We start from the raw sequence: 20,647 nt of genomic DNA on the forward strand, positions 1-20,647 counted from the left end.
GTGTATACCAATGTGAGGGAACAAATGTTTTGGGTAACTTTACTCTATATTCATACGGAAAGGATAACACAGGGCCGAAGGGCCACTATGTGTATCAGGAGAACCACGTATACCGAGGAGTCAGTTCGTTTTCCTACATCACATAACTGTACAGAGAGGAGACTTGCCAGAAAGTAAATGACAAGAGTAAGGCTGCATTCCCACGTGCCGTGATCCTGACTGATCACGGACGTGGAATGCATGTACCGGTGTCCCCCCGCGCCCGGACAGCATCTGTAATTAGATGCTGGGAGCGGGGGAGACTGTATTCATAAGCGCCGCGCTGTAATGAATCAGCCGTGCGGTGCTGTTACTACAGCGCGGCGCTTATGAATACAGTCTCCCCCGCTCCCAGCTTCTAATTACAGATGCTGTCTGGGCGGGGGGGGGGGGGGGGGGGCGCGCGGGGAGACTCCGGTACATGCATTCCACGTCCGTGATCCGTCAGGATCACAGAACGTGGGAATGCAGCTTAAGTTCACTGGAGACACTGAACAATTAGGGGGTAGTTTGCAGAATTGTGAATACGGCTCTGGAGTACAAGTTGAATACAAGATGAGCACTGCAATGTATTTACAGAGAGTGATGGATCTATTTTATGTAGAATAATTCTGGATGTAAATTGGAGTCTGAAAGTGGACTCTTCCTTCCTTCATGTTCATAAAACCTCGGAGCTTGTTATGGTCGCTGTCTTGAGCCGACGTCTCTTAGCATTACGTTTGTATCTCTGCCTCCTTTGTTTCCACTGACTTAAATAAAGTTTGCACTGCCTTCCATCTTGCGTGTTTAGTTTGGTAACAAGCAGACATGGCGGTAGCTTTCCAGTAGCTCAGCATCTGACTGTCCAGACCTCCGGCTGGTGCAGCTTCTTCCATTAGCCTCGGACTCAATGTGAACCTGGAACCTGGTAGATTGTGAATTTGGAGGCTGATATGGCACTGGCTATAACCTCTGGGCTATACATTTTTACCATTGGTTTACTACCCTGTTACCCTAAAAATAAGACATCCCTTGTAAGTAAGACCAAGTAGAGGTTTTGCTACATATAAGTCCGACCTAGCAAAGTTTTTGTTTGCCCTGCTGATCAGAACACCAGGGCATGCAGCTTCTTTTTTGGCCCCTACGTTCACTGTCTGTTGCAGAGCAGCTGCATGCAGGACATAGAGACCATCACCTGCCGCCAACCTTGATGTTCCCTTCTGCGGCTTGCAGGCAAGGCTTTAAGAGGCCTGTCGCCTGACTCCTTCTCTGTTGTCCCCCTACTGCCAGATGTAGAGCTGCACACAGTCTGCCTTTATCCCGTCACCTGCTGCCATACCGTACACTGGTCCAGCTGTGCTGTACAAGTGTGCTCTGGTGAGCTCCCCCTAGTGGCTGGAAGCTGCCATACTGTACACTCTGTCCCTGCTGTGCGAATGTGCTGTGGTGAACCTTCCCTGGTGGCCGGAAGCCGCTATACGGTACACTGTTCCTGCTGTACTGTATGAGTGTGCTGTGTTGAGCTCCCCCTGGTGGCCGGAAGCCGCTGTGCTGTATGAGTGTGCTGTGTTGAGCTCCCCCTGGTGGCCGGAAGCCACCATACAATACACTGTTCCTGCTGTGCTGTATGAGAGTGCTTTGGTGAACTCCCCCTGGTGGCTTGTAGCCGCCATACCGTACGCATAGAAGCAGGTCCCTCTATGCAGGACTCACAGGCTGTCTGTATGAGGGGTGACAGAAGCAGGTCCCTCTATGCAGGACTCACAGGCTGTCTGTATGAGGGGTGAGAGAAGCAGGACTCACAGGCTGTCTGTATGAGGGATGAGAGAAGCAGGACTCACAGGCTGTCTGTATGAGGGGTGACAGAAGCAGGTCCCTCTATGCAAGACTCACAGGCTTTCTGTATGAGGGATGAGAGAAGCAGGACTCACAGGCTTTCTGTATGAGGAGTTAGAGGAGCAGGACTCACAGGCTTTCTGTATGAGGAGTGAGAGGAGCAGGACTCACAGGCTTTCTGTATGAGGAGTGAGAGAAGCAGGACTCACAGGCTTTCTGTATGAGGGGTGAGAGAAGCAGGACTCGGGCTGTATAAGGGGTGAGAGAAGCAGGTCCCTCTATGCAGGACTCACAGGCTTTCTGTATGAGGGGTGAGAGGAGCAGGACTCACAGGCTTTCTGTATGAGGAGTTAGAGGAGCAGGACTCACAGGCTTTCTGTATGAGGAGTGAGAGGAGCAGGACTCACAGGCTTTCTGTATGAGGAGTGAGAGGAGCAGGACTCACAGGCTTTCTGTATGAGGAGTGAGAGGAGCAGGACTCACAGGCTTTCTGTATGAGGAGTGAGAGGAGCAGGACTCACAGGCTGTCTGTATGAGGAGTGAGAGGAGCAGGACTCACAGGCTGTCTGTATGAGGAGTGAGAGGAGCAGGACTCACAGGCTTTCTGTATGAGGAGTGAGAGGAGCAGGACTCACAGGCTGTCTGTATGAGGAGTGAGAGGAGCAGGACTCACAGGCTGTCTGTATGAGGAGTGAGTGGAGCAGGACTCGCAGGCTTTCTGTATGAGGAGTGAGAGGAGCAGGACTCAGGCTTTCTGTATGAGGAGTGAGAGGAGCAGGACTCACAGGCTGTCTGTATGAGGAGTGAGAGGAGCAGGACTCACAGGCTTTCTGTATGAGGAGTGAGAGGAGCAGGACTCAGGCTTTCTGTATGAAGAGTGAGAGGAGCAGGACTCACAGGCTGTCTGTATGAGGAGTGAGAGGAGCAGGACTCGCAGGCTTTCTGTATGAGGAGTGAGAGGAGCAGGACTCACAGGCTTTCTGTATGAGGGGTGAGAGAAGCAGGACTCACAGGCTTTCTGTATGAGGAGTGAGAGGAGCAGGACTCACAGGCTTTCTGTATGAGGAGTGAGAGGAGCAGGACTCACAGGCTTTCTGTATGTGGAGTGAGAGGAGCAGGACTCACAGGCTTTCTGTATGAGGAGTGAGAGGAGCAGGACTCACAGGCTGTCTGTATGAGGAGTGAGAGGAGCAGGACTCACAGGCTTTCTGTATGAGGAGTGAGAGGAGCAGGACTCACAGGCTGTCTGTATGAGGGGTGAGACTGCAGGCTTTTCTATTAGTCAGAGAAGGAGCCATCACAAGGTCCCTCTCCGAGTAGGAGGGAAGCAGCACCATCATTGTTAAAACATAACTTTTTATTTTCACTGAAATTAAAATTCTAGACAACCATATAGCAAAGACTGGTTCACCATCTGGTAATATGGTCCAGATTATTGTAGTGCACTCTTCACTGTATCTCCTATGAAGGTGACGTACACTGGCACTTATAGCAAAAACACTGTAAGAAGGATAATGTACGTGATACGCCTCCATACTGTAACGTACTGTGAGCAACACCGGCAAGGTGTCACTTTGGGTATGTAACACAACACTCTCAAAAACAATAAAGCTAAAGATTCTGATCCCAACGTGTTTCGTTGCCCTGGTTTTGTGTCTCATCAGGACATCATCAAATCCAAATGTAAACTGCAGCAATTTTAAATTGGCACAGATGTAAAGTGCAAAGTATGTAAAGTAAATGTAATCTGAAGTGCTAGGTAATAGGAATAGTGCTTAAGATAGAAGTAGTTAGGGTCCTAAAAGACAAATCGATTTTCAACAATAAACGACTGCAAACAAGAGCGACCTGAGATCGTTCACCATAATATTACACAGCGCAATAGTCGTTCCTATCATTGTTTACTCCATCTGATCCCAGCAAATGAACGAACGATGTGAAATGTTCCGAAGTGTTTCTTTGGCCTTTTTCATGAAATTGCCCAGAACCTTGAAGAAAGGTGTATAGATAATAACTTTGACTGCAATTAAGGAATATAGTGGTGTCTTGGATTACGAGTATAATTCGTTCCGGGATGGCGCTTGTAATCCAAATCACTCTTAAACCAAAGCAAATTTTCCTATAAGAAGTCACTGAAATGGAGACAATTGGTTCCACACCCCATGTGTGTAGAACAAATGAAACAAACATTTAGAAAAAGCAGAATATGTGATATTATAAGTTACTGTACAGTATAGCAATCAGCATGTGGTGTATAATGTATAGTAACTGTATAACCCTGATAAAACAGCAGCAGATTGTAGATACAGGATGGAACTGCAGATCCCCATAATGCAGTAGCGTAGTACAACAGGCTAGAATAGAGAAGCAGGGCTGGGGTTGGGTTCAGCATGGACCAAAAGTGAGAATCACAGAGCTGTGCAGGAGGACAGTGACAGAAACTTTTCTATGCAACAGTGTGTATCTGAGTGTAGTGTAGCTGAGTGTGAGTGCAGGCACATTATAGCAGCAGTGTGTATAGCTGAGTGAGAGTGTAGGCACATTATAGCAGCAGTGTGTATAGCTGGGTGTAAGTGCAGGCACATTATAGCAGCAGTGTGTATAGCTGAGTGTGAGCGCAGGCACATTATAGCAGCAGTGTGTATAGCTGAGTGTGAGTGTAGGCACATTATAGCAGCAGTGTGTATAGCTGAGTGTGAGTGCAGGCACATTATAGCAGGAATGGAGAGGATGGAAAACACAAGGGCTGACAGAGACTGCAGGCAGAATGAAGGAATGAGCAGGACAGATGTGGGCACATACATGCAGCACTCTGTCAGGGGAGAGAGGGGTTACAGCTATGACATGATTACCTCCACAGTCCTGTCCCCTGATGCAAGCCCCAGCCTGAAGTGGATCTGCTATGGTTTGAAAGGTGAGGGAGACTTCCTGGGTCAGAGTACAGGGCTGTAGACCCCACTATAGAGAATATGCCCCTCTCCCACCCAGTACAGGGAGCTCTTACACCAAAGCAATGCTCTTACACCAAGTCACAATTCTTGCAAAACGCTCTCAATCCAAGTTACTGTTAAACCAAAGTACCACTGTATATGTAATAAAATTCTCAAAAATTACATCTACCTAGTTAAAGTTGTGTCAAGTTCAAATTTAATTTCAACAACTTATTTTTTGAGGATTGGAATCTCTATAAAGGAATGACGATTATTGTTAATATTGTGTATATTTTACTAACTAGAAACCATTGTGAAATAAGCAGAACACTCTCCATGGACGAGATATCGACTCTGATGTCTTGCTACAATGAACCCCCCCTCCCCCTTATGTGTTTTTTAACTCATTTTCCCTAATTCCCAGTAGTAATTTTTTGAATTTTCCAACTCAATTATAGATGAGAGGTTAGAGCTGCAGAGCGATCATTACCTATTCTCTGCTGATACTTGTTGTTTATGTGCTTTGTAACCTGTAGGCCCTCATGGGCGGGTCCGGCTCCTCTCTGCCAGTTCAGTTCTCAGCTGTTATTTTTCTTTTTTGTCTTTCATGTAACATACTATAACCCCCTGTATCTCATGCATATAGCATTCTGTATTTAATGTCACTTTACCAAAACTACTAATAATGGACTATGGCAGTGTTTTAACCCCTTATGGTTCAAAGGTACGAAAACGCTAATGAGGCAACCAATACCATTCACAAGTATCTGTGGCCATGAGCTGCCCTTTTAAATAGAGCGCCAGGAAAAGCATGGGATGCCGAAGCCAAGCCTGATTGACCCAAGATCCCTGCTTACTGATACGTGGATATCTAGTATGCTTATTTTTGTAATTTTATATACTGTAATATATACACAATTATTACTAAGCAATCACTTTTAGTTTTTTGTAGCTATTTTTCTACTTCATTCATTTTTTAAGTTTTTTTTTAATTCTATTACTTTTTACTGACACTTAATTTAATATTAAAACTGCTAATATGTTATGATTTGTGTCCCAGTGGCACAGCCTGCTCTAATAGTGTGGCCCCCTTCATACTTCAGGAAGATATACAGATTTCTTATTTGGAAATCCGGAAAGATTTCCTGACCTATAGGGTTCTATGGGGCATGGACACACTTTAGGATTTTCCTGAAGGGTGTCCATGCCAGAAAAAAAGGCCCAGAAATTATAGAACATGTCCTATAATTGCCTGGAATTATGCCCCATAGAACCCTATGGTGGCATTGAGAATTCTGAACAGCTCTGGATGTGCATCAGCAGAGGTGAAGGGGGCCTTAAACTTAGTTTAGTGATATGTAACAGCCAGCTAAGTGATCCGACAGCTTTGGGGACTTGGCGTTACCTGTAATGCTGTAAATACTTAAAGGTAAAGACATTACTTACCTTTTGTAATATCTCAAGGATGCAAAGTAGCTCTCCACCATAAGCTAGCTAGAGTTCGTAGCCCCAGGCCTCACTCCTGAGACCGCTGAGTTACAGCCAGGGGAATGCACAGCGCACTCTTCTCGGCTCCTTCAGAGTCAGATTTGACTCCTTGATTAGAGCCTATAGAGCAAACAATGTGGATGTTCTGCCGGTCTGGGAGTGAAGCACACTGCTGTGCACTCAGGATGTATCTCAGGAGTGAGACCCGGTGCAATCAGTAACTTTAGAAATGTCTTAGGATCTGCCAAAGGTGACACCCTCTGTCATTGCTCTGTATAGGCCGTATTACAGGGAGAGATTATCTGCCAAATCAGGCAGACGTTTCCTTGTGTAATAGAGGCAGCGGTCAGCTGATGGATGACTGCTCCCTTGTCGGCTGATCTCGGTCTTTCAGCATGTTAAAAGATAATCTCATAATCTTCATGCAACCCTGGCCTCAGTTATCGAGCTGTGTAATAGGCTTCTTAAAGGAGAAGTCCGGCGAAAATTTTTATTAAAGTATTGTATTGCCCCCCAAAAGTTATACAAATCACCAATATACACTTATTACGGGAAATGCTTATAAAGTGCTTTTTCCTGCACTAACTACTGCATCAAGGCTTCACTTCCTGGATAACATGGTGATGTCACTTCCTGGATAACATGGTGATGTCCCGACCCGACTCCCAGAGCTGTGCGGGCTGTGGCTGCTGGAGAGGATGATGGCAGGGGGATGCTCAGTGTCCCTCCAGTGCCCTGTGTCCCTCAGTGTCCCCCTGCCATCATCCTCTCCAGCAGCCACAGCCCTCACAGCTCTGGGAGTCGTCACTTCCTGGATAACATGGTGATGTCACAACTCCCAGAGCTGTGCGGGCTGTGACTGCTGGAGAGTCACATCGGACTCCCTAGGGCTGCATCCAACTTCTTTATATGCCTTATGTTCCAGTTGCGTTAATCTCTACTTACCAACAGCCAATTGTTGCCATTTGTTCAACAGATGGTGTGACCTCCAAGCTCCATAACATCTGTAACCTTAGAGGACATTTACCATATGGAGGAACCCACCAGACAACTATCTCACTGCTAACACTGGTTTCTCCATAGTTGCCAACAGTCGCAGTTTTGCCGGGACTGTCCCGATTCTGAGGAGACAGCCACGGTAAAACCATGTCCCGGGTATGTCCCAGGAAGCTCCATGCCCCACCCCCTTCCAGTGCGAGTGATGTCACTCATGCAGAGCAGGAAAGGAGTCCCTGGGGGACTAGAGGAACCATACTGGTGAGGTAAGTATAGCTTTTTTTTGTTTTAAATATAGATGAAGGGACAAGAGGATGCTGAAGGGGGTACAGGTATGATGATGATGATGAAGGGACAGGAGGAGGATGAAGGGGGAAGTAGTATCATAATGGAGGGGCAGGAGGATGAGAGGGGTAGTAATATGATGATGGAGGGGCAGGTGGATGAAGGGGGTAGTAGTTTGATGATGATGATGATGGAGGAGCAGTAGGATGAAGGAGGTAGTAGTATGATAATATGGAGTGCAGTTGCATCATATGGGTACAAACTACTAGTATGTACAGTCAGTAGAATAGTAGTAGTAATAGTAGTAGTCTCAGCCTCAGTCTCAGAGTGGTGTGTGTAATATACTGGGGACCTGAAACTGGGGTGTATTGTATAGTGGGGACTGGGGTGTGCAATGCTCCTTTTGTGTTGTTCTGACTAAATTCTAACTGGAAAATTTTGAACCCACACCCATGATAGGCCATACCCCACTGAGACCACACCTACAATAAGCCACACCCCCTTTTACCGCTAAAGTGTCCCTGGAACAAATTCTATAATGTTGGCAAATATGGTTTCTCCAGGCTGCTGGGTACAATCTGTAGACTGTGATGTAGAGAATAAGGCTCAGTTGTCCGTCTGATCTGCCCAAACCACTTTTTAAAAATCATTACTAAACTCAGAATAAAAAAAAAAAAGGAAAACTTTTTTTTTTTTACATTTTGTATATTAAAAAACACAATACAAATTAACATTTTATACATCAGAACAGGGCTGTGGAGTCTGAGATAGTTTTGGCAGGAGTCGCAGTGGAAAAAAATGTACCGACTCCGACCCCAGCTTTATTTATAGGTAGATGATGGGTGCGCGTCTCACCAAGTCAGAGCCAGGTTGGCAGCAAATCCAAACTATAGAGTGGAGACAGCACTTCCACATGTGATACTACTTGAAAAAGGCTTAGTAGCCGAGACGTTGCACACCTGGTGTCATATTAAACTTGAATTTTTTTTTTTGGATGTGCTCTCCTGCTCTGGACAGTTCCTGACATGGACAGAGGTGGCAGCAGAGGGCACTGTGTCAGACTGGAGAGAATAAAAGTTTAGGATATATTGTGATAGCCATCACCTTTCGGAGCCCCCCTTTAATGTCCTTATTCCTCATGCTGTATATGATGGGGTTAAGCATTGGAGTTACCACTGAGTAGATGACAGAAAATCCTCTGTCCTGTTCCGGTGAGTAACTGGATCTAGGACGTAAATGCATGATCATGATAGCGCCGTAATAAAGGAGCACCACTGCAATATGGCTGGCACAGGTGGAGAAGGCCTTGATCCGTTCCTTCACGGACTTGATTCCCAGCAAAGTCAAGGTGATGCAGAAGTAGGATGTGAGTATCAAGAAAAAAGAACCCATAGCAATGATACCTGCTGCGATGTACTCAGCTAATTCATTGACCCAAACGTCTCTACAGGAGAGTCGGAGGAGAGGTGGAACCTCACAAAGAAAGTGGTCGATGAGGTTGGACCTACAGAATGGCAGCCGAAAGGTTAACACTGTGTGGATTGTAGAGTTTACCAACCCAACGACCCAGGAGATGGTGGCGAGCTGCATGCAGAGCCTCTTGTTCATGATGCTGTTATATTGTAAAGGTTTACAGATAGCGATATACCTATCAAAGGCCATGACAGTGAGGATCATGCACTCTATAACCCCCAGGGCTAAATGGAAGAACAGTTGGGCTGCACACCCCAAAAACGAGATACTTCTCATCCGAGATAGCGTGTTCAACAAAAGTTTCGGTACTACAGTCGAAGAAAAGCAGATATCAATGACAGAAAGATTACTGAGAAAGAAGTACATGGGGGTCTGAAGGTGATAGTTCAGCCTGACGATGACGACCAGAAGAGCGTTTCCCGAGAGGGTGACCATATACATTAGGAAAAACACCAAGACCAAAACAACCTGTGGACCCGAGTCATCGGAAAGGCCTAAAAGGATGAACTCCTTCACCACTGCCTGGGTGGAGTTTTCCATATCATTCCTTGTCGTTAAACAATATTTAAAAAAAAAATAATAAAATTGGTCTAATAAAAATCAGATATTAAGCATCATATGACTTAGAAAGTTTGAGAACGTAATACTTTATTACGATTTGGTTTATAAAAAAACAAAACAAAAAACACCTAAAAAAAAACATGTTGAATAATTGAGATTTTTGAGGCACAGCTCTCGACAAACACATCGATAAATCGCCCATACTGAACAATGAGCCTCTTTTTACACTCAGGGAGTGGCATTAGAATAGTGAATGTGTCGCCAAGAATTTTTTTTTTTTTTTTTTAGGGATTATAATAAAATAAAACACTTTTTTTAAAAATTTTTGTTTAATATGTTTCTATTCTCTGGCCTAATTTTTTTGTTGTAAATTTTTTGTATATTAATATGGAGGCAGCCATCTTGTCTTTAACAGCATTTATATATAAGCATTACAGTAAGCATAGGAGGAATAGAGTGGAGGAGACCCTGTTCACCATTATGGGAGAGTTTTCTAGACACGCTCTGTGACTTGCGCAGAGATCATTGTGCACGGAGGGGAAGGCTGAGCTGTGAACATATCTTATTGTCGTACATGTTGTAATTGTCTGTTATTTATCTACATTGTAATACTGTATTGTAATAGGGAGGACACTACTGAAACATGATCTATACAGAATAGAAGTGTCAGCCTATGGATCGACTTAGTGGCCAGAATGGAAACTGCAAGAGATCAGGATTACTTTATAATATACAAATCCTGAAATGAAAAGTCAGAAAATAAAATCACCAAAAATTCTTAAAATATATGTTCAACATACAAACTTGATTTAAACACTAGGTCATTTTCCTTTAAGTGTTAAAAAATATATATTTTCTGTAATTAAAAAAAAAAAAGTTTTTGGATACTGAAAAGTCCCAGAATATTATTTATCATGCAAAATGTTATTAAAGGAAAAAAAAGTCTCTATAAAATAAATGACTGCTGTAAAATAAAGACTAAATCCAGCGATCGTCTGATCATCCCTGTATCCTCGATCACACAGGGTGTGAGGTACGAGGCGACCTTATCATTACTAAATATAAAGACATCAGCCTTGTGGCCCCCTGAAGAATTACTCACGTCTCGTGAACTTAACAATGGAAAGTGCTTTGTATATTCCCCATCCCCCGCACCAATTACCATGTACCTGCCCATCGAGACTTGTTACCCAGATCCTCCGAGAATACGGCTGACGGTGCAGAAGGAACCTGGACAACTTCTAATATTAAAGTGGAGACATTTTAAGAGTGGAGTATATACGTGTCCTCACAGAACATACAGATGTAAAAAAAAAAAAAAGATATTGACTGAGTACTCCGGAGAAAAAAGATTTTTTTTCATATTAACTGAAGACAGAAAGTTATACAGTTTTGTAAATTCCTCTGTGAAGGTAAAGAGAGCATTGAACTGATAAAGCTCTAAGGTTGTCTGGAAAACATGGATACAGCCAATGACTATATCCATGATTTCCACATAGCCTTAGGGCTTTATCCAACTTCAGCAGCCAGCGCTAATCAAATACCGATCGTTCCGGTTCGGCTGGACTCGAACCCGAACCCGGTTCGCTGATCTCTACTTGTTATCTATTCAGTCTCCTTCCCTCATTTTTTAGCTGCTGCTTTCTGCTGAAAACACAAACTGTGTGTGAGCTTTTCTCTCTGTCTCCCCCTCCCTTCTGAGACGGCTAATGTGAACAAGTCCCTGGCAGGCTATCTGCAACATTGTAGGTTTTATGTCATGCTGTGAGGGATAATTTGAGGTCAATTGCTGATGAACTTGCTGTGATTATCCCTCCCAGCATTACAAAGAAGCTACAATGTTGCAAATAAAGCCTGCCAGGGACTTGTTTACATCAGCCATCTCAGAAGGGAGGGGGGAGGAGGGAGAGACAGAAAGAAATGCTCACACACAGATTTTTGTCTTTTCAGCAGAAAGCAGCAGCTCAGAACTGGGGGAAGGAGACTGAATAGATAATAAGGGTAGGCACCCGCCTAGGGCGCCACTACCTACCGGGGGGAGGGGGGGGGGCTATTTGACTACTGGTGGGCACCTATCTACCTGCTGGGGCACCTATTTACCTACCTGGGGCACCCATCTACCCAATTGGGGCACATATAAGCCTACATGGGGGCACATCTGGGGGCATTATTAGTTCATGGGGACACCTCTGGCGGCATTATTAGTTCATGGGGGCACATCTGGGGGCATTATTAGTTCATGGGGACACCTCTGGGGGCATTATTAGTTCATGGGGGCACCTCTGGGGGCATTTCTAGCTCATGGGGGCACATCTGGGGGCATTATTAGTTCATGGGGGCACCTCTGGGGGCATTATTAGCTCATGGGGGCACCCCTGGGGGAATTATTAGCTCATGGGGGCACCTCTGGGGGCATTATTAGTTCATGGGGGGCACCTCTGGGAGCATTATTAGTTCATGGGGGCACATCTGGGGGCATTATTAGTTCATGGGGGGCACCTCTGGGGGCATTATTAGTTCATCACAGCAGGGGATCCTACATACAGGGGGCATTCCACATTCCTACTCGCTTTACTGCACATAACACCAAACAGCGCAGTTACTTTGGGAGCCGACAGGAGGGAGAAAGGAAAGGAAGTTGCTAGAAATGTGCGGAGCCTAAATTGTTTGTCTCGCAGGTTCTGAAAAGATGAAACGTATCTGGAAGGAATCATCATGGAGGTCTGGGCCAGATGGAGAGAAAAAGGGAAAGTGACGTCTCAGATCAAAGAAGACGTCACCTGTGAGTCACTGTATGACGGTTTTCTTATTTTGTAGAGCATCATTTAGGGGTGCCCCGAGGAAATTTTTTTTCCCAAGGGGTGCCCCGAGGTGGAAAAGGTTGGGAAGCACTGGAATGGACTGTTGGGCTGATACTGCAGCCTCTTCTTTTCCTCTCAGGCCCAGCTATATGCTATCGGCACCTCATAATACAGCAGCTCCCATTGAATTTAACAGTTGCCATACTAAGTATAAAGACCTACTGAATGTATGGAGCCGAGTCTAGTAGGAAGTATAGAGGGAACAGTTCTCTGCGGTCCCTCCGATCAGAAGGGGAAATTCCCTTCAATACCAAAAAATCTTGTCCCTTAGTAGAAAGACAGGAAGATTTATGATGAATTTATGATATTTGGTTTCTAGTAATCAGAATACACTGTACCACGGTGTCCACCATACAACAGGGAACGGGAACTACATATGATGTAACATCTCTCCTGACATCATAGGTAAGTAGGGACATCATTTTGAAGTAGTTACTTGATGACCGTGTCTAGAGAGTGTCGCAGTGATGGTACCATCTCTCTAGTGTCCTGGAGCTATTTGTGTCATGTTTCCACTGGTCCATAAATAGGAGTCTGATGTTGGGCGGTGGAGCATTAAACACTGGGCAAAGAAGAGGGATCGCTCTTCTACTGGTTGGATCATACTGACATATTCTTTCAAACTCCAAAGTAGAGAAGATAGACATAACCGATCAAAGAAAGAAGGGCTGGGGCAAAGGGTAGGCACCCGCCTAGGGCCCCACTACCTACCGGGGAGAGGGGGGCGGGCTATTTGACTACTGGTGGGCACCTATCTACCTGCTGGGGCACCTATTTACCTACCTGTGGCACCCATCTACCCAATTGGGGCACATATAAGCCTACAGGGGGGCAAGTACCTTCTAGGGGCACTTATCTACCTCCTGGGGGTATCGATCTATCTACTGGGAGCAACTACCTATTAGAGGTTCTAATATACCTACTAGGGGGTACTTATTTTATGTACAGTGGGGGCACCTATCTACCTGCTGGGGCACCTATATACCTACCGGGGGCGCCCATCTGCCCAATTGGGGCACATATAAGCCTACAGGGGGGCTACTACCTTCTAGGGGCACTTATCTACCTCCTGGGGGTATCGATCTATCTACTGGGAGCAACTACCTATTAGAGGTTCTTATATACCTATTAAGGGGTACTTATTTTATGTACAGTGGTGGCAACTATCTACTGGAGAGCACCTATCTACCTACCTACCTGGGTGCACCTGTCTACCTACTCGGACACCCAGCTACCCAATTAGGACACATATAAACCTACAGGGGTGCAACTACCTTCTAGGGGCACTTATCTACCTCCTGTAGACACCTATCTACCTACTGGGAGCAACTACCGATTAGAGGTTCTAATATACCTACTAGGGGGTACTTATTTTCTGTACAGCAGGGGCAACTATCTACTGGGGAGCACCTATATACCTTCTGTGGGGAAGTTACCTACTTGTTGCATGTATCTGTCTTTTGGGAGGGAACCTGCCTACTGGGGGAAATGCTTACTGGGGCACTCCTATATACCAATAGGGACATTATTACCATCTTGGCACCATAGGTGGGGCAAATCTATGATAATGCGGGAAAAGTGCATGTCCAATAATGTTTATCCGAAAGATTCTGCAGATACAAGTCATGGACGGGGGAAATTGTTATTGTGGTCAAAGCCAGATGGAAGGAAAAGGAAGAAAATGCCTCTGATTAGAGAAAGCGCCCCCTGTGAGTCACTGGATGTAGCAGTCATTACTATTAATATGGGCTGCAGAGCCCGTATACAGTTCTTATCTAGCTTTATATGTCACTGTATGGGGGATACTTTTGGTCTTTGTATAGTGTGTTCTCTTTGTTAGGAGTATAATGGCATTACCAGTGTGGTGGTAATAGTAGGAAACTATGCAGCTTTGGAGGTATTGATTAAAAGGTCATGGAGGGAAACACCTGCCCTTTCTGTCCTAGGGGTCAGTATCAGACACCATGATTGGATGAACATTTCACCTGAGAACATGCGTGCCTACTGTGGGGGCAACTACCTAAACTGGTGGGGACTATCTATACTATAGGTGTGCCTGCCTGCCGGGGTGGGGAGGAGCGACAAGGGAGATAGCAATCAATCAGATCCCGGAATATGAGATTAAAGCTGCTCTATGACAAAAACTCTATGCATTTGGTATGGCCGGTCATACTGACTAGAATACCAATAACGTGTCATTTTTTTACGGCAGAGTAAACATTGTAAAAACAAAACCTCCACAATATTGCAGAATATACTTTTTTTTTTTTTTTTTTCACTTCTCGACAAAAATATTTTTGCTTTGTTATGGCGTACATCCTATAATACATTAAAAAGTACCACTAATCCCGCAAAAAACAAACTATTAATCCCACCTCCTACTACACTGGCAAAACAAACTGTTAAAGTGCCCATACACTTTGGGGCACACTTATCAATGTGTGCACCTCATGCAGGCCACGGAAATGGGGCAAATTTGCCCCAGCCATATTCTTATACAAAATATAAAACATTTGTTGCGTCCTTAAAGGGAATCTAACATCATGCAAATGCAATCTCATCTATCATCATCATGTTATAGAGCAGGAAGAACCGAGCAGATTGATATATATCATTGTGGGTAAAGATTCAGTATAACTTGTTATTTATTGATTGAAATCTATGATCTCTCTATGTAGAGGAGTCCTGCCCACTGGACTCCTAAGAATAGAAAGAGCAGGGATTTCCATCAACAAATTATATAAATTTGTCCCCCACAAAGATATATATCAATCCGCTCAGCTCCTTCTGCTCTATAACATCATGCTGATAGATTAGATTGCATTTGTATGATGATAGATTCCCTTTAAGGCCATGTTATCACACTGTATTTTTACAATAAACAACGGCTGTTATTGCAAGGTGCAACAATGGCCGCTGTTTATTGACAGTGTGCGATTACATTGTAGTGTATAGAACACCGGCCATAGTGTATACACTCTGTATACACTACAGCTGGTGTTCTATGCAGCCGCACAGAAAAACTGACAGTTCTATTTTGTGTGGCCATTATTCAGTGAACAGCGGCCGCACAAAATAGCCTCTGCACACAATGTAAAGTACAGCTCATGGCCGTACTTTACATTGTGCTCTATGACTAATTGAAGTGCGGACACATCTGAATGTGCCCACATTCCAATTAAAATGAAGTGAAGTTCACCCGGCCAGTACTGCGGTATCGGCCGGGTGAACATGTGAGACATCGGCCGTTGTTTGACACGTCCGATGCCATGGGTTAAACATGGCCTAGGACTATATTCCCACAATGTTGAAATTAAGTGGATGGCCGTCATTTAATGACAAATTATTTGCTATTTTTAAACATTTTAAGCTGTTATTTGCCATTAAATGACGACCACTCGATTTCAACAATGTGTGAACATAGCCCTTCTGTGTTTTTAAACCACTCCTGGTTTTGGTTAAATAAAATACTGACCAAAATACTGAGCAAAAATACTGTGTGGGAACATAGCCTCAGGGGATTGTTCAGCATTAGAAAAACATGACCGCTTTCTTTCTGAGATAGCACCACTCTTGTCTCCAGTTTGGGTGTAGGTTTTGCAACTCGGTTCCATTGAAGTGAATGGAGTTTAATTGAACACCACACCTGACCTGGAGGCCATGCTTTTCTAATGCTGGATAATCCCTTTAAGGCCCAAACTAAGCCACATCCTTATGAAACTAAGGGTCCTATTACATGGGCCGACTACAGCCCGACCTTTTTAGTAAACCAATCTGCTAGATTGGCACTTGTTTACTGGAGCTATTAGATGGCCCAATAATTGGGCAGTAGGGCTGCATGGACATCATTAGCGATGTTCATGAAGACCTTGCCCAAACACTTGATACGTTACCTCTCTCTGCTCCCGGTCTTCTCTCCTGTGCTCCACAGCTTCCCGGTCCTGACGATGGCAGCATCTGAGCGGCCTGTCACCTGACAGGTTGCACAGCCAATCACAGGCAGGGACTGCTGTGGGGAGAAGTTAATTATCAGGTGTTTGGGCAAGGTCTGCATGGACATTACTAACAATGTACATGCAGCCCTTACTGCCCAATTACTGGAGCCCGACGATTTTAGGTCCACACCTGTCTCTTACACAGAGCGATAATGGGCCAAATCTACCCGATTCGGCGGATTATTGCTCTGTGTAATAGGGCCCTAACTTTTTTCAAACAAAGACTATGTAAAATGATTTTTCAAGGCAAAACCAATTGATGGCCTATCCTCAGTATAGGTGATCAATGCCAGATCAGTGGGGTGCTGATACCCAGCTCCCCTACATGTGAATGACAGAAGAGCAGAAAATATAAGCTGCCAATGGGTTTCAACAAATCTAATCTAATATCTAAAAACTATTGAAAAAATAGGATCAGAAATGTAAAAAGATTCAAAAATGCAAAAACTTTTTGAACATAACGTTTATGGTCCTTTGTAAAGAGTCCTTGATATCCTTATTTCTTACACTGTAGATAATGGGGTTGAGCACGGGTGTTACCACTGTATAGAGTATGGCCAGAACTCTGTCCTGGTCTGGGGAATAGTGGGACGGAGGACGGAGGTGCATGAATAGTACAGTGCCGAAGAACATAGACACCACTGTTAGGTGGGAGGCGCAGGTGGAAAAGGCCTTGTGTCTCTGGTTGGCAGCGCGAATACTTAAGATGGACAAAGTGATACGGAAGTACGACAGAAGTATCAATGAGAAGGAACCTACTGCAATCAACGCGGCTGAGATGTATTCTACCACTTCACTAAACCAAAAGTCTTGGCAAGAGAGCCGGAGGATGAAGGGCATCTCACAGAAGAAGTGGTTGACATGGTTGGCCCCACAGTAGGATAGCTTGAAGGTGAACACTGTCAGAATGACCGAATTTACAAAGCTCACCACCCAACATCCAATGGCCAGACGTAGGCAGGTCCGCTCGCTCATTATAATGCTATATTGTAAGGGTTTGCAGATGGCGATATATCGATCATAGGACATCACGGCCAATAGTAAGCACTCTGTAGCTCCAAGAGCCAGGTGGACATATAACTGGGTGGCACATCCCAAGAAGGAAAGGCTTCTGTTCTCCGAAAGGGTATTTGCCAGTATTTTGGGCACCACGGATGACGAAAAGCAGATGTCAATGACGGAGAGATTACTGAGGAAGAAGTACATGGGGGTCCGGAGTTTATGATCACTTCTGACCACAACAACCAGGAGAAGATTCATGCATAATGTGATTATATAAAGGACTAGAAAAAGAAGAGAGTAGACAATCCGGAGTGCAAAAACATTGGATAGGCCGAGAAGGATGAAAACTTTCACAGATGTTTGGTTCTCATTGTCCACAACATACATGACCATTGTCTGGTCGGAGAAAGGATGAGAACTTACCAAACTAATACACAAGTGACCATGACTGAACAGTGAAAAACCACAATTTTTTTTTTTTACCGATTGGCTTCTTGTTGGTCAGATAGAGGAGATACTTTGAAGAGCGAGAATATATAGGATATAACTAATAACCAGCGGATGCTTTCTGTCTTATAACACCTGGCTGGATTTCTACTAGAGGTAGGAGGGCTCGGTCATGAAGGTTATATAGTCTCCTCTCTGGCATTCCCTACAGTATTCGAGACCTGATAACAAGATCTTTGCAACTTACAATTCCCGTCTTAATTAAGAACTCCAAGGATTTACGTAGTTTCTCAATGGTGTTATAATTTTCTAAGTTAAGAAAAAAGAAAGTATTTGGAAAGAGAAAAGTAAAGTGTGAACTCCAGCTATACAGAAAAGGTGGGTGACAAAGTTAGCATTTTCCCAGACTCTTCTCCATTTGTAGTGTTTAGCACTGCATAGTAGGTATAGGAAGAATACTGAATGGAGTAGGAATACTGAAAGAACTGGTTGTCTCTAGCTGCAGCTGCATACACGTGTCTCTGACCTACTCACTAACTTAACTGTCTCTGAACTGAATTTGGTCCCGGATGAGGGTCCAGGGCCGGATTAAGGTTGGTGGAGGCCCCGGGCGACATATTTGTTGGAGGCCCCCCATCCCTCCCCGAAAAACAACAACTATACAGCGATCTATACAAATGGCAGCTTACTGTAGGCGACTTAGCACAGACCTCTCCTCGCTCCTGGCTGTGTGGCTCAGCATCCTCCTCTGTTATGCATGTGATGGTCACTAGAGGCTGCAGTGCAGAGGAAGAGTATCAGGGTGTGTTCTCACATTGTGTTCGTGTTAATAACGCAATGTGAGAACCCAGCACTTTCTCTGTGCTTTTACCCACTGTGTTAGGGCCATATTACACGGCCTGATATCCTGGGTAAGTAGCGCCATTCTGCTAGATAGGCGCTCGCTTACAGAGCCTATTATAAGGCTGGATCAGCCATCGGTCGCACATCACTATTAAACGCAGCGATGCACGGCCGGTGGCCAATGATTGTTGAACATGTGGAAAGACATCGATCAGTTAATGGGGGGGATTTTGCTAGGGAGAAGCCGTGTATTATGGCTTAAAGTAGCCATAGTATGTCCTGGTAGCTGTAGTCCCCCCCTCCCAGTGGTGTCCTGGTAGCTGTAGTCCCCCCCCCTCCCAGTGGTGTCCTGGTATCTGTAGTCCCCCCCCTCCCAGTGGTGTCCTGGTAGCTGTAGTCCCCCCCCCCCCCCCCCCCCCCCCCCCCATTGGTGTCCTGGTAGCTGTAGTCCCCCCCCTCCCAGTGGTGTCCTGGTAGCTGTAGCCCCCCCGCCCCTCCCAGTGGTGTCCTGGTAGCTGTAGTCCCCACCCCCAGTGATGTCCTGGTAGTTGTAGTTCACTGCCCCCCCCCCAGTGGTGTCCTGGTAGCTGTAGTCCGCCCCCTCCCAGTGGTGTCCTGGTAGCTGTAGTCCCCCCCCCCTCCCAGTGGTGTCCTGGTAGCTGTAGTCCCCCCCCCCCTCCCAGTGGTGTCCTAGTAGCTGTAGTTCCCCCCCCCCCCCCCTCCCAGTGGTGTCCTGGTAGCTGTAGTCCCCCCCCTCCCAGTGGTGTCCTGGTAGCTGTAGCCCCCCCCCCCCTCCCAGTGGTGTCCTGGTAGCTGTAGTCCCCCCCCCCCTCCCAGTGGTGTCCTGGTAGCTGTAGTCCCCCCCCTTCCCAGTGGTGTCCTGGTATCTGTAGTCCCCCCCCTCCCAGTGGTGTCCTGGTAGCTGTAGTCCCCCCCCCCCCCCCCCCCCATTGGTGTCCTGGTAGCTGTAGTCCCCCCCCTCCCAGTGGTGTCCTAGTAGCTGTAGTTCCCCCCCCCCCTCCCAGTGGTGTCCTGGTAGCTGTAGTCCCCCCCCCCCAGTTTTGTCCTGGTAGTAGTAGTTCACTCGCCCCCCCTCCCAGTGGTGTCCTGGTAGCTGTAGTCCCCCCCCCCCCTCCCAGTGGTGTCCTGGTAGCTGTAGTCCCCACCCCCAGTGATGTCCTGGTGGTTGTAGTTCACTCGCCCCCCTCCAGTGGTGTCCTGGTAGCTGTAGTCCCCCCCCTCCAAGTGGTGTCCTGGTAGCTATAGTCTCCCTCCCCCCCCCCAGTGGGGTCCTGGTAGCTGTATTTCCTCCCTTCAGTGGTGTCCTGGTAGCTGTAGTTCACTCCCCCCCCCCCCGACCTATTGATGGTGGTAAAAAAAAAAACAAAGAAAAAAAAAACACTCCACTTACCTTTCCTTGCTCCAGCACTAGCCAGGTCTTCTCCCGCAGGCGGGGCGCGATGAAATGACGTCATCGCGCCTGGCCCGCCTAAGAGAAAAGACATGCGCCACTCTGCCTCACAGGAGCTGCGGCCACTGGACACATGAGAGCGCTGTGCACGCGCGCACAGTGCTCTCCTGTGTCCATTGGACGCTAGACACGGGAGAGCGCTTGCAGCGCTTGACAGCTCCTTTGAGGCAGAGCAGCCATAGATGCACCAGCCTGAACCCGGAACCCTGCTTCCGGGTTCGTGCTGGTGGGGGCCCTGAGGCATGTGTCCCGAGTACCCTCCCTTTAATCCGGCCCTGGTCCTGGCAGGAGCAGGCCCTGGCTTGACTACAGCAGGGACTGTCTTTTTGTGTCTGTCCTCTCTGATAATCTGGATAAGCCTGAGACTGAAGCTACACCTCCTCCCACCAAGTAACAAGGAATGTGTTATCTACCCTGTGAGTGGTGGAAAGGAATGTGTGC

At 46.1% G+C, this 20,647-nt stretch overlaps 2 protein-coding genes across 2 annotated transcripts; both read right to left on the reverse strand.

Moving 5' to 3' along the window:
* Positions 1–6,300: 6,300 nt before the first annotated feature.
* Positions 6,301–9,566, reverse strand: LOC138770416 (olfactory receptor 2G3-like). Its single transcript, XM_069949520.1, has 3 exons — positions 8,658–9,566; positions 7,300–7,393; positions 6,301–6,392 (listed from the first exon to the last, which is right to left on the reverse strand). The coding sequence occupies exons 1-3, from the start codon at positions 9,564–9,566 to the stop codon at positions 6,301–6,303; spliced, it is 1,095 nt and encodes a 364-aa protein (XP_069805621.1).
* A 7,309-nt stretch (positions 9,567–16,875) lies between these two features.
* Positions 16,876–20,210, reverse strand: LOC138770418 (olfactory receptor 5F1-like). The gene is made up of 3 exons (XM_069949521.1): positions 20,147–20,210; positions 18,140–18,201; positions 16,876–17,841 (listed from the first exon to the last, which is right to left on the reverse strand). Exons 1-3 carry the CDS (start codon positions 20,208–20,210, stop codon positions 16,876–16,878), a joined length of 1,092 nt encoding a protein of 363 aa, XP_069805622.1.
* Positions 20,211–20,647: the final 437 nt, after the last annotated feature.

This window comes from Dendropsophus ebraccatus, chromosome 13 (genome assembly GCF_027789765.1).
Source record: "Dendropsophus ebraccatus isolate aDenEbr1 chromosome 13, aDenEbr1.pat, whole genome shotgun sequence".
Lineage (NCBI taxonomy): Eukaryota > Metazoa > Chordata > Amphibia > Anura > Hylidae > Dendropsophus > Dendropsophus ebraccatus.